This window comes from Ochlerotatus camptorhynchus, unplaced genomic scaffold, assembly GCF_037179485.1.
Source record: "Ochlerotatus camptorhynchus isolate MF236.1 unplaced genomic scaffold, CSIRO-AGI_Acam_v1.1 ptg000060l, whole genome shotgun sequence".
Taxonomy (NCBI): Eukaryota; Metazoa; Arthropoda; class Insecta; order Diptera; family Culicidae; genus Ochlerotatus; species Ochlerotatus camptorhynchus.
Genome location: NW_027040550.1, coordinates 90,903 through 105,160, shown reverse-complemented (window position 1 = coordinate 105,160; position 14,258 = coordinate 90,903). Strand labels below are relative to the sequence as shown.

The 14,258-nt window shown below is 43.1% G+C and overlaps 1 protein-coding gene across 1 annotated transcript; it reads right to left on the bottom strand.

The window, feature by feature from the left end:
- Positions 1 to 8,157: 8,157 nt before the first annotated feature.
- LOC135717507 (zinc finger protein 345-like) lies at positions 8,158 to 10,606 on the bottom strand. Its single transcript, XM_065239621.1, has 4 exons — positions 10,102 to 10,606; positions 9,588 to 10,046; positions 8,408 to 9,517; positions 8,158 to 8,342 (listed from the first exon to the last, which is right to left on the bottom strand). Exons 1-4 carry the CDS (start codon positions 10,317 to 10,319, stop codon positions 8,216 to 8,218), a joined length of 1,914 nt encoding a protein of 637 aa, XP_065095693.1. The 5' UTR covers positions 10,320 to 10,606; the 3' UTR covers positions 8,158 to 8,215.
- Between the last annotated feature and the right edge of the window lie 3,652 nt (positions 10,607 to 14,258).

The window sequence follows — 14,258 nt, the reverse complement described above, 5'->3', positions numbered from 1 at the left end:
CGAGGTCCTTACTGTCCCTGAACCCAGCGAGCTGTTTTGGCTGTACCTTTCTCGTATTCATCCTAGCGTGAAATCTGAATCAATCGAGAAGCTGGTCAAAGGTTGTGTACAGTGTGAAGATCCGATTAAGGTTGTGCCACTAGTCAAAAAAGGATCCGACATCAGCCGTATGAGCTTCATCTCGTACAAAGTCGGAATGGATCCCAAACTACGCGAAGCTGCTCTTAGATCGGATACATGGCCGAAAGGAATTTTGTTCCGTGAATTTGAAGACGGTTCAAAAAACATGTGGTTGCCTCGTTTGAACACGCCTGCCATCACGATCTCTCCTATTCCGGGACCTTCCGAGTTCTCAACTCCCATTTCCGGACTAGACCCAGTCTGCTGATTCAGAATTGGATTTTGTGTTGTGAATTGGAGCGCTGTAGACCAGAACGCACTGCCTGTCGCATTATGGGAGACCTCGAACCACTCGATCCAGTCGCGCTAGCTGTTTCTCGCCATCAAAGCCGTTCTATTTCCTGCCATCAGAGTCGTTCTGGCCCTGCGGTCGACTTCGGTGGTGAGGTCTCCCGAGCATCGTCGTCAGGCAAGTATGCATACATTAGTTACAGTCATTTGCCTGATCAGTTTCCGTGTTCCAGTGCAACGCTTCATGATGTTTACACGATTTCCAAGAATAATGCTGCTACCTTTATTGCTTCTGGACCACCACCATCACCACCGAGACGCATCGTGGATAGTACTGTGGAAGCCCCTGATTTCTCTGCCTCAGTCGCGCTTATTCCAGCCAGCGCTCTGCATAGTCGTCTTGGCCCTGAGTGTAGATGTAGGTCGGGGGTCTTCCAACCAGCTATTACTGGCAAGTATATTGACGATTCAGCTTCTCCTTTGCCTGATACCGCTTCAACTTCTAGCTGTGTTTCCGGTTCTGCGATCTCCACACTAGCCACATCATGTCCATGCATCCGTCCTGCCAACTACCAGCAAGTTTATGCCGCCACCTGCTCTTCCTCGGATCCGGGACACCCTAAAACAGGCACTGAGGAAGCTTCCGAACCTCCCGACCCAGTCGCGCTTGCTGCAGACATCCGCCATCGTCATCGTCCCGGTCCTGTGGTCGGTGATGGTATCGGGGGCTTCCGGCCTGCAACCTCAGTCGAGTATGTTAGTGATTCCGAACTTTCGGTACCTGATGTCCTTTCGATTTCTAGTGCCCGTGATTGCTCCTCGAATGGTCTCCGGATTTACTACCAAAACGTGCGTGGGCTGAGGACTAAAATCGACTCGTTTTTCCTGGCTGTTGCGGCGGCCGAATATGATTTGATTGTGCTGACGGAAACGTGGCTGGACGACCGAATTTACTCATCGCAACTTTTCGGGTCACTCTATTCCGTCTTTAGAACTGACCGGTCTGCCCTAAACAGTCAAAAATCGCGCGGTGGCGGAGTCCTGATTGCAGTATCTACTAGACTAGCCAGCTACGTAAGTACGTCACCCATTTCCAGTCAACTGGAACAGCTGTGGATTGTCGTAGAACTTTCACAAAGCAAGCTTAGTGTAGGCGCAATCTACCTGCCTCCCGACCGCAAAAACGACTGCACGATCATCCGTGAGCATGTGGAATCGTTAGGGTCAATTTCGTCACAATTAAGTCCCTGCTCTCCCGCTTTCGTATTTGGTGACTACAATCAAGCTGGTCTACAGTGGCGCTTTACAGACAGTGGCACACCATTAATTGATCCACTGCTTTCGCATATGCCGGTTGCTTGCTGTGCTCTTTTGGACGGTTTTAACTTTTACGGGTTCACACAAGTGAATACTTTTCCGAACCGAAATGGACGTTTGCTAGATCTTGTCCTGGCAAATGATTCCGCACTACCGGGCACTTCTGTTTCCTTGGCCGTCGAGCCACTGATTGATCTAGATGCCGATCATCCCGCTCTCGTCGTGTCATTTAGTTTACCTGCGCCGATTCTTTTTACGCCGTCACTTTCGCCGGGCCGATTATGTTGCATTGAACAATGCGCTTGCGGAAATTGATTGGCAATTTATCGAAACTGCCGCTAGCGTGAATGATGCAGTGGATTTTTTCAGTGCTGCACTGGAAGATGCTATTTTCCGCATTGTCCCAGCTCGACGACCTCCGCTAAAGCCTGCATGGTCTAACCCACGCCTACACGTGCTAAAACGTCAACGCTCTGCCGCCCTCCGAAAGTATTGTAACTCTCGCTCGCCGTACTACAAACGACTGTTCAATTTTGCGAGTCGTAGTTATCGAAATTACAATCGTTTTCTCTATAATCGACACGTGAGACGCACGGAAGCGAACCTTCGCACGAATCCGAAAAGTTTTTGGTCGTTTGTCAACTCAAAACGGAAGGAATCCGGATTGCCTTGTTCCATGTTTCTCGGGAATGACTCGGCTAATAGTGAAAGAGAAAAATGCGACTTGTTTGCTCGTCATTTCAAGCAAGTGTTCAACGATTTCTCCGCTTCGCCAACACAAGTGCTGGATGCTGCTGTTGGGATGCCACGTGATGTGTTTAGTTTCGTTATTCCGCGCATTTCAGAAGACATGGTGATAGCCGCAACACGCAGACTGAAGCTATCGTTCGCCTCCGGACCTGACGGCATTCCGTCATCAGTTCTAAAACGTTGTGTAGCCAATCTCTGCCTTCCACTTGCGAGGCTATTCAATCTCTCGGCACAGCAATGTGAGTTCCCCTGCCGCTGGAAACTTTCTTATCTGTTCCCAGTGCACAAAAAAGGAGATAAACGGAATGTCATAAATTATCGTGGAATCACCTCCCTGTGTGCCTGCTCAAAACTGTTCGAGATAATCATAAATGGTGCTCTGTTCGCACGCTGCAAAAATTATATCGATACAGAACAACACGGTTTCTACCCGAAGCGCTCCGTGTCCACGAACCTGGTGCAGTTCACTTCTAACTGTCTGCGATGCATGGATTCAGGATGGCAAGTCGATACTGCGTATATGGATCTAAAAGCTGCATTTGACACGGTGGACCATAATATCCTGCTGGCCAAGCTGGACATACTTGGCATCTCGTCAACTGCTGTGGATTAGTTCAGATCTTACTTGGTGAATCGCTATGTACATGTCAAGATTGGCGCGTCGGAATCGGATGTTTTCTCAAACAACTCGGGAGTCCCGCAAGGCAGTAACCTAGGACCGCTACTATTTTCGATCTTTTTAAACGATGTCGCCTTGCTGATACCATTTGGATGCCGCGTTTTCCATGCAGACGATACGAAAATCTACAAAATTATTAAAAGCCTCTCGGACTGCTGGGATCTCCAGAATATGTTAGGTATTTTTGCTGACTGGTGCTCAAGAAATTTGATGAGTCTAAGCATAGAAAAATGTAACATTATTTCATATCACCGAAAAATCATGTTTGACTATGTTCTCTACGGACGCTGTCTTGCTCGTGTAGAGCACATAAAGGATCTCGGCGTTACCTTGGACTGCAGACTCACTTTCAGAATCCACTACAATGACATCATCTCCAGAGCTAATCGACAATTGGGCTTTATTTTCAAAATTGCCGACGAGTTTCGTGACCCGCTATGTCTCAGGTCACTTTACTGCTCGCTTGTGCGATCCTTATTGGAGTCAAGTTCAGTTGTTTGGTGCCCTTTCCATGCTAGCTGGATCACTAGAATTGAATCCGTTCAACGCAAGTTTGTGAGATATGCTCTTCGTTTCCTCAACTGGCGTGACCCAACGAACTTGCCACCGTACGAGGAGCGTTGCCGTCTCCTGGGAATCGAGCCATTAGAGGTGAGACGGACGGTCGCTCAAGCTATGTTCGCTGGAAAGCTGCTTACAGGTGACATTGACTGCCCAACACTGCTGTCACAACTAAATATGTATGCCCCTGAGAGGTCTCTTCGTCAACGCGACTTTCTGTTTTTGGAACCGCGGAGCCGGAATTATACACAACACGAGCCAATTCGAGCAATCAGCCGGCAATTCAACAACTTTTTTTATATGTTCGACTTCAATGTATCAGCTGACGTGTTTCGTCATCGGCTACTTGGCCTTTTCCGTACCGTTGACCGTAACTATTTAGTTTAAGTTTTATTCATTTAGACAGTATTTGTCAGTTGAATTTTTCAATAAACAATAGCGAATCAAAACAAACATAGTGTAGTAATAGAATTTCAACTAGAATAGGGTACGTTAATCGTTTGCTTGGGACCAATAGGCTACTAAAGTGGTGAGCCAATTTAAAATCGTTAGTTTCGTATTGATTGTTGGTACATCGATGAACGTATCCTATTCTAGTCGAAATTCTAGTACTACCAACCGGTGGAAACTAACGATTTTAAATTGGCTCACTACTTGATTAGCCTATTGGTCCCAAGCAAATGATTAACTTAACCCATTCTAGTCGAAATTCTATTACTACACAATGTTTTGTTTTGATTCGCTATGAAAGTTTGACAGATAAAATTAGGGGTGCGTGGATTTTCCTATGTTTCGAGGGGTGCGTGGATTTTCTTATGTTTCGAGGGGTGCGTCGATTAGCTTGGGACCGAAGAGAGTACCAGAGCTGAGCCAAAAAGTTGAGCACGTTTCTTCTGGACGTTCACAAGCACAGCCTACTCTCTGACCTTCTACCAGCGATTTTAAGAAAGTGAAATGATAAATTCCTGATTTATAGCTTTGCTTAGCATAAATAAGACACTATTTTCTCGAGATTCAAAATATTATCCCACCGCAAAGTTCGAAACGTAATTCTAAACTGCCTGAATGATGTGATCTATCAATCATATAGTCGAGCAGTGTTTGGACGTTGTTCTACCCACAAACGAAGTGACAGACGACTAACTGGCGAAGAAATCCATTTAAATAATGTGGTTCACTGTAATAGAATTTTCTTGGAAGCTTGTGCCATCATCCACCAGATGGGTTAGTTTTTTTGTTTTGATTTGAACAAAGTTGATTTTGTGTACAATGATTCTTTGACAGTGTGCAAAGAGTGCGTATCATTTTGTCTTTTTTTTATGCATTTCAGTTTTGAGTAGAGTGAAAGAGATAGAACCAAAACATTCTAGTACGTTTGGTGAAAATGCTAGTTCAATTCAGTAGTAGTGTTGCCATGTGGTACAATCCAGTATTAGTGGTGTTGCCATGTGGTACACTGAAAAATTGAAATAGCAGGTTAGTCACCAAAGTTTTCGAGCCGCTCCGTCTGTCACTTCGTTTGTGGTTCTACCAGTGATTTTAAGAAAATGGGGCACACAATTTCGGATTTGTTATGCCTGTTATTGTTATTGCTCAGTTCACACCCTGACAGGCTACTGCCTACCGATCTGCACTTAAGCCAGGCATGAACCTACGGAAATTTAGTCGTGGCCTATGCTAGACCGTATAGCATAACGACTTTCCTTTCACTAGCAGGCTTTTAGGTCCCACTAGCGTCCGATTAGGGGATAGTAAGAGATTAAAAGAATAAAGAAGAGAGATAGAGGATGTTGTTGTTTTGCTGAAAAAAAAACACGTTGGCTTGTTGTGCAACATCAAGTTTGTTCGCTTTCATTCCGTTCCAAGGGACAACGTCCATCGTCGTCGTACTAAAATACCTGGGAACATCCAGAGGTGCACAGGGCCAACGTGAAAGACTTCCATTCTGGGCAGCTGCTTGACCTGGGCCCAAGTCAAATTCCTATCGGCTTGCTTAATTTACTTGTTGACGCTCCGCCGCCTTAGTATTTGCCTTTGCTGCGATGTTCTGGCGGATTTAATTCATAATCAAACGCTTGCCTGCAGACTTCGTTTCTATTGCTATCGGCTTCTGATGACATTTACATCTGAGATCCATTTGTGAGGCCACCAGCCACAAGATATATACCGCAGGCAGCGGTTGATGAGACCTGCAGCTTTTGGGTGTTCTCCATTGGTGCTGCACAGATTCCACGTTTTAATCGAAGTTTAGAATTTTGGTACGTTCACCAATCTGATGTCCGCTTTTGTGTAAATGTCATATTATCACCGACCTTATTACCATCACCTTGGTGTGTGACATCAGGTGTACGCTCCTCTGTGTTTTCGTTACCAATGCAGTTAATTTGACACGTTTGTTGCATTCCCGTATGTCTCAATATTATTCTTGCTAAAGCACCGTCAAACCCACTATCCAGAGGCAGCGAGCCACCTTAACACCTGAAATTATACAAAAAAAATCAAACATTAGCACCAACCCCCCCTTCCTCGATTGCAACAGCTCCAAGCCATGCAACAGGATCATTTCGTGCCCCATGACAACTTGAGTCAGTTGCATCCAGGTTCATTGTTTTGGCGCCAGCCGGGAGAGACTTGGTCCTGTACCAAATGCTTTCCTTGTCTCCATTCCGCTCAGCTACTCGCAATTGATTGTGATATAGTGGGCGGAATATTACAATGTGAGACAATTCAATGCAGACGTCTTCCAAATTTGGCCGATCGTCAGGTAATCAGTGGGTTACCACCTGGCACCTCTTAGCAAGCACCACAGAGAACAGACGTTCAAGCTCGGTCAGAAACTTGTGTAAAATAAGTGGGAATGTCGCCGTTACGTGGTGTTAGCATCTCCTGATTTTCTCAATAAATTTTCCACTTTCAACCAATTTGGCGCTAGTATCGATAAATTTTCTGTTGAAAATTGCCACTTGGCGCTACTAGCACTTAGTGTCTAGTGTAATTTGTGCAACGCCAGCGCCATCATGTTTTCAAAGAGGGTTTTTAAGTGGGGAAGTCGCCGTTAGTGGCGCTTAAGTCGAATAGGAATCTTTAGTTTTTAGAGAAATTTTGTTCGAGCCTCCATGTCTGTTCTCTGTGCAAGCACTATGCTACGAAGCGGACCGGAAGTTTCATTGAACAACCTCCCCCATTTCGGATTTGTTATGCCTGTCATAAATAAAAAACTCTTTTCTCAAAGTTCTAGCAGAAACAATCTCATGCATTGGGAAAATATTCAAGAGTGCAGCCTCTTCTAAAAACCACATGATTGTGGCAAAAATCCTCGCGAGTGTATATAGGACGCTTTGCTTGAAGCGATGCAGCGCCTACAGTTCGTTTCACAAGCACAAGCAACGCTGTACTGAAGCAGTTGCTAAGAAGACAGCTAAGGACGATGAAACGATCGATGAGAGCAATCCCCCTTATTCTGCGAGTCACGTGACTCTCTCTCACCGGTGAGGTGACAATAGTCACCTCGTGTGAGGTGACTCTCCATGCAAATCAAATGGAGAGTCACCTCACACGAGGTGACTATTGTCACCTCACCGGTGAGAGAGAGTCACGTGACTCGCAGAATAGGGGGGAATATGTCGCTGAATATGGATCTCTAAAAGGAAAGAAATATTCACCGGAAGCAGATTAACACCTATAAGAACGAGAATTACAGCAATAAATTATGACAGGTTGGTTCAACATGGAATTTGTTGTACAATAGCATATGTTCGAATGAAATTTCGTGAACTTTGAGATTTACGAGTCGCTGTCATTCCCCCCTATTCTGCGAGTCACGTGACTCTCTCTCACCGGTGAGGTGACAATAGTCACCTCGTGTGAGATGACTCTCCATTTGATTTACATGGAGAGTCACCTCACACGAGGTGACAATTGTCACCTCACACGAGGTGACAATTGTCACCTCACCGGTGAGAGAGAGTCACGTGACTCGCAGAATAGGGGGGATTGTCATGTTTCTAAGGAAGCCCGACACATTCCCCCCTATTCTGCGAGTCACGTGACTCTCTGTCACCGGTGAGGTGACAATAGTCACCTCGTGTGAGGTGACTCTCCATTTGATTTGCACGGAGAGTCACCTCACACGAGGTGACAATTGTCACCTCACCGGTGAGAGAGAGTCACGTAACTCGCAGAATAAGGGGGATTCGCATTATTGCAGGGCCCCCTTATTCTGCGAGTCACGTGACTCTCTATCACCGGTAGGGTGACAATTGTCACTTCGTGTGAGGTGACTCTATATGCAAATCAAATGGAGAGTCACCTCACACGAGGTGACTATTGTCACCTCACCAGTGAGAGAGAGTCACGTGACTCGCAGAATAGGGGGGGGGGGGGGGGGGGGGTTTCTTTCCAACAGATAGTCAAAACTCAAATCAATAATTGGACTGCACGGTATTATTCGATAGCAAATGCTCGGAAGTTTAGATGGCTGTAAGCTACACTTACCGCTTATGAGGTCTGCGTGGCATCGACACTTGTTGCCAGGCAGCGCTTCTTGTGCTTGGAAAAGGTTCCATCGTCACTGAACCGCTTCAAGCAATTCGGGCACTCGAAGGGCTTTTCACCAGTGTGCGTCCTGTAACCAAATGGGAACAATAGTTGAATGAAATAAGAACAAAACACGAATCGCGCTTCTCGTACCTTCGATGAATCGTCAATTGATCTTTTCGATGGAAACTTTTGTCACAAAAATCACACGAGAATTGTTTGCCTTTGGTGTGTGTGGCCATGTGTTTACGTAATGCTGATTGAGTGGTGTAGGTTTTCGTAAAGCATATCGGACAGTTTAACTGTCGCTTTTCGTGGACACTCTCTGTGTGAATTTTGAGCGCTGACATGGACCGGAATTTGTTACCACACTCCTTGCAAACACATTTGTCCGTGTGCAAGGCCTTATGCGAATACAGGCTTTGTTTATTGATAAATTTTCGGGGGCATTGCGAGCATTGGAAGTATGGGTATGACTCGTCAGCGTGAGAAATCGATATATGCTGCTGCAGATCAGAGGTGTTCCAGTTAATTTCATCGCAAAGCTTGCATTTAAGCTGAACCTGTTGAGATTTGGTTTTGGGCCTCGCCTTTTTTAGATGAACGTACCGCTTGTGGTAGTATAAGGTCTCATACGAGTTGAACTCCTGATTGCATTCGACACAAATGTGAGGATTTTTACCCTCGTGAACTTTCTGCACATGATTTTTGAGATCGAATAGACGCCGGAAGGGGGCACCACAGTTGCTGCAAACGTAAGGCTTTTCGTTCGTGTGTACCAGCATATGTCGGAAGAGCGTTGCTTGTGTTGTGAAGGTGTTGCCGCAAATTTTACACGTAGGCTTGTTGGATGCATGTTTCTGTCGCACGTGATACCTTAACTTGCGCATGTACATAAACGATTCTCCACAAGTTTCGCAGACGACTGGTTTAGTTTTTTCATCGAACGTTGTAATAATATGGTTCGTGCTGTGCTGTGTATTTTCGTGTATCATCTTCGCTCTCTTTATTTTGAAACGTATCGGACAGATGCTACATTTATAAGGCCTTTCGGTTTGGTCATGACGAGACAGATGGTAGTTGTATGCTGACAAAATGGGAAAATCACGCGAGCATTCCTCACAACGAATGGCTCCCTTATTAGCATGCTGTTCGGTTAGATGAGTGGCTAGGTCGTTTGCGCTTTCAAGAAGCACCGGACAGATGTAACATTTCCTCACGATAATCTCTTTGAGCGTTAATTCAGACTGTTTCGCGTCATCACTAAAAGAAATTGAAATATGCATGATTTAATACACACCTACAACGAACGGGACATGATACTGCAACATACTAAGAAGTAGAATTCGATTTGTGTTTCGATACATCACCAACTAGAGATTTTGGAGGAGTCCATTCATCGCTGCTATCTTCTTCAACGATACCACCATCCGATTCTGAGTTGGATTCATCTCGGTCTTCCTGCATGACCACCTCCACCGGCAGCGGCGGCAACTCTATCGACCTGCGGATGTCTTTTGCATTGTCCCGAATAATGCTAATCAGGTTGTGAAACTTGATCTCCGCGTCCATGAAATCCTTCTGAATCGATGTCAGCAGTTCCAATCGAGCAAGACACTTAATGCAGATCAGTTCCAGGGAATCGTTTGATTGAAAGTCAAAGCGTAGCAATTCGTAAACGGCGAATTTAATGTCTTTTCCTGATAGCTTACCATTCTTGGAAACCATATCGCAAATTGGGTAGAACCGTAGGCACAACCTACAGCTATCGATTTCCACTTTTTCTGTCTTGCTGAAATGCCCCCAGAATTTACAACTTGCTGTCTTACATTATATAGCCTACATACCAGTTGAAGAAGATCTTCGGTTCTTGATACACCACACCGTCCGGTTTTGCGAAATGCCAGTGGCATATTTCCTTCTGACTCAAATGGCAATCTTCAGCCGCTTTGACTCCACATCCTACCTGGATCGCATCGAACCAACGTTCCGAGAGGGATATGTGCTGAGGAAACTGCTTGAAGGTTCCCACGGAGGCGCTACAGGTTGGCACAACGCAGGGCATTTTATGTCGAACGTTAACTGTATAATAGGTGACAATACATAAGCTTACAGCGTCACACTTTCCCAAAACAAGCAATCAAAATTTAATCGTGTTTTTTTTTAGATCGGCAGGTTCTTTCTTACGTGTTGCCTGACTGTATTTACATTAAGTCTGTTCCCGTATTTTTTGTTTGCTTTTGCCGGTAGTTGGTGCAGCTTTCTGTAAGTTCCTTTAAGAAAATAATAAGGTGCAGAAAGTATGGGAACTGGTTTTGTAAACAATGAGTTTAGCCGTCGGTTTCTCGCGAATAAAAGCTCACACATGCAAATTTACGACACCATATCCAGAACAACATGTGAAAAGGGCATACAAGCTTTTTGTAAACAAACCTTCTTATGCCCTTTTCTCGCCACCAATATGACACCAACGCAAACCTTCAACATCACCGGGTAGGGGACACTTTCCCCTTCCCGATGATACTGCTGGTTTGCGTGGGCGACCCTCGGTTGGCGAGAAAAGGGCCTACAAAGGTTTGTTTACAAAAAGCTTGTATGCCCTTTTCACATGTGGCTCTTGACTTTCCCCTTCCCGATGATACTGCTGGTTTGCGTGGGCGACCCTCGGTTGGCGAGAAAAGGGCCTACAAAGGTTTGTTTACAAAAAGCTTGTATGCCCTTTTCACATGTGGCTCTTGATATAAGGGAGAGTAATTATTGTGTCCTTTGCAAGCTGGTATCGTTAATTTACAAGAATGTGCTATTATTTTCAGTTCCGCCCTAATGAAATGTTGGCACTGACTTTTGATTCTGTCAGGATCTCTAGATAGAGCTGGAATTAGGGCGTAACAGCTTTTGTAAGCAATGACTTCTATCGATGATTTAGTGCGTTCTTAATAGAAACTACACAGCAAAAAAATGTGATATCGATCAACGTAATTCAAGCTGATGTATGAAACAATGATGTAATAGCAAAAATCAGATACAATATTACTTCAATGGATGTAATTTTGTTCGCAAAATCGGTATACATCGTACAACGTAATATTACCCTAATAAAAATGTTATGGTTAATTTGCTTAACGACGTGTTCGGGGTATCATCCAAACCATTTGTGGAATTGTTCAATCATTTGGGTTACCGTTCGTTTATGGTTATTTTTTATTAGGGTACACCACCAGCGGAATGACGTCTGTGCAGCTGTTTGGATGTAATATTCAACAACTTTTTTTTTCTGTGTACACAGCAAAAAAAATGTAATATCGATCAACGTAATTCAAGCTGATGTATGAAATAATGATGTAATAGAAAAAAGCATATACAATATAACATCAATAGATCAAGAGCAAATTTTCATTACGTCGAATGTAACAAAGGTAAACAAAGTCGAGCTATCAGTGTCAATCGATTCTCCTGCTATTACACTATATATTGTCCGAATATAGGATCAAATCCCATTTTTAAATTTATTTGCCAGTCAAATTGCTTTTTGACGTAATCACCTTCCGATCAAAATAGTTTTCGATGTTACTTAAGTCACCCAATTTCTATGGAGATGCCGTTTGACTTAAGTAACAGCGCTGAGAAACCCGTGAAAAGTGTACGTTCGTCGTTTCGCTTTCTCATTATTAAAGTGAATAAATCGAACTGTTTGTTGCTAAGATGATTTCGGTAGTCCTAAAATGATGAATGGGCTGCACGTAAGGAGACGTAATTGATAATTCTCCCGAATATCCTGGTAAATACACTTTGACTTAAGTAACAATAGGGGCCACCAAACGACGTATAATAACTTTTGACTCAAAAACCAATATTTTTTAGCATGAAAGCTAGCGATTTGCATTTGTATGATTAAAACCCTGCTAAATATGTTAAACATTACTATCACTATGAGATTATATGTGTTTACTTGGAAATAGGAATAACTTTTCGGTCATCAAAACAAAACTTTATTTTTCTCGGATTGGTGCGAATGTTACTTACGACATAATGAAAATTTGCTCTTGAGATGTAATTTTGTTCGCAAAATCGATGTACATCCTACAACGTAATATCACAGAGAACAGACGTTCGTCGACAGTGGGAACGTCGCCGTTACGTGGTGTTAGCATCTCCTGATTTTCTCTATAAATTTTCCACTTTCAACCAATTTGGCGCTAGTATCGATAAATTTTCTGTTGAAAATTGCCATTTGGCGCTACTAGCACTTAGTGTCTAGTGTAATTTGTGCAACGCCAGCGCCATCATGTTGTCAAAAAGGGTTTTTAAGTGGGGAAGTCGCCGTTAATGGCGCTTAAGTCAAATAGGAATCTTTACACAAGTTTTTAGAGAAATTTTGTTCGAGCCTCCATGTCTGTTCTCTGTGGTAATATTACACAATCGGCGGAATGACCTCTGTGCAGCTGTTTGGATGTAATATTCAACATCTTTTTTTTCTGTGTACACTCAAAAGATATTCAAATCTAAATAGATTAAAAGCTACGCTAAATCACAACTCTCCTGACCGACGCATAGCTTTGTATAAAGAAAGAGAATACACACTTAGTATAAAAATGGTTTACACGAGAATGTGTATTTTTGAACTTTATACATGCAATGTTTAAAGGAGATTTATTCATTGTGTTGGTAGAGAGGTGATTTTGTTTTGATTTCATTTATAAATGGATTCCAGATGTTTGAATAAAATTAAAATGACAATCATTCTAAGAGTTTATTTAGATTTGCATAAATGTACAATATTTATTTTGCTGCAGCATGCAAAACTGGAATGAAGGTCACTCGGCTGGTTATAAACATATGTTGGGGCTAATCTAGTTGATCCTCTTTCATCGTGAATAGCAACAGTGACGTAATTGGACTGCCTCCAGATCCTCTCCAGATGGTTGATGGCGGCAAGTTCAATAATCTTGGCAAAGAATTATGTTTTCCAGGGTTTTGTTTTGTTAGTTGTGGTTTTAACTGCTTTCCAGCAGTTAAAGATTTCCGAAATTGGACGGCACCATCTGAAATCAAATAATAACAACATATTTTCCCGAATAGAAATTGTAATGTAGGAAACATCAGCAGACATCTTCAATACATTAAATTTTAACGTGTATTGCTGTAACCTTAATGTATTCAGACTTCAGTGTGACGTCCAAGTACATAAAAATACATTAGCCTCAAACGTTACATCAGAATCAAACGTCTTGACGATGTAAAATTTGACATCAGAATACATCCAATGACAACAGAACCTAACGTTACATTAGAATCAAACATCATCACGATGTAATTTGTTGCACGCATAAAACATCAGAATACATCCAATGACAACAGAACCTAACGTTACATTAGAATCAAACATCATCACGATGTAATTTGTTGCACGCATAAAACATCAGAATACATCCAATGACAACAGAACCAAACGTTACATTAGAATCAAAGTTCATCACGATGTAAATTGTTGTCCCTCGGTCTCTCGCCGCATGCAAAGTTTGTTTTGTCCTGAGTCAGCACTACACGGCGAATGAGAACGACCCTAATTTGAGGTTAGTTCACTCATAAATCGCAAAAAGTGCAGGAACTCAGTTTTGAATTAATTTCCCTCATGTTCCGAATATGAGAAAAGCAAAGATTGGATTCTCTGGATTCTCGTGAATTTTCCTTATTTTAGGGCAGATTTTTGAGGTTTTCCACAGGAAAACATGCGGCAAATTTACTCATCCTGCACTTTTTTCGATATTGAGTACACTGTACTCAAATATGCGTGATCTCATTGGCCGTGTACAGTTTTTTTTCGCAGTATGGGAAAAGTTTGATTTGTTTACGAATTAGCCCGGGAAAGTGCCAATAATGTGTCCGTCGCAAGTTTTGGTGCATTGCAATGTTTTTCTGGTAAGTAAATGTGAATTTATTAATTTAATGTAATGTAATTATTTTTTTTTTAGGAAAGTGTACCGGTACCAGTCCCAGCCGAATC

Coding starts and splice junctions, on each gene's coding strand:
- LOC135717507 (XM_065239621.1), bottom strand. CDS start 10,319: ATGCCCTGCGTTGTGCCAACCTGTAGCGCCTCCGTGGGAACCTTCAAG. Junction 10,047..10,101: donor CCGAAGATCTTCTTCAACTG/GTATGTAGGCTA, acceptor GGGGCATTTCAG/CAAGACAGAAAAAGTGGAAA. Junction 8,343..8,407: donor CAATTGACGATTCATCGAAG/GTACGAGAAGCG, acceptor ATTTGGTTACAG/GACGCACACTGGTGAAAAGC.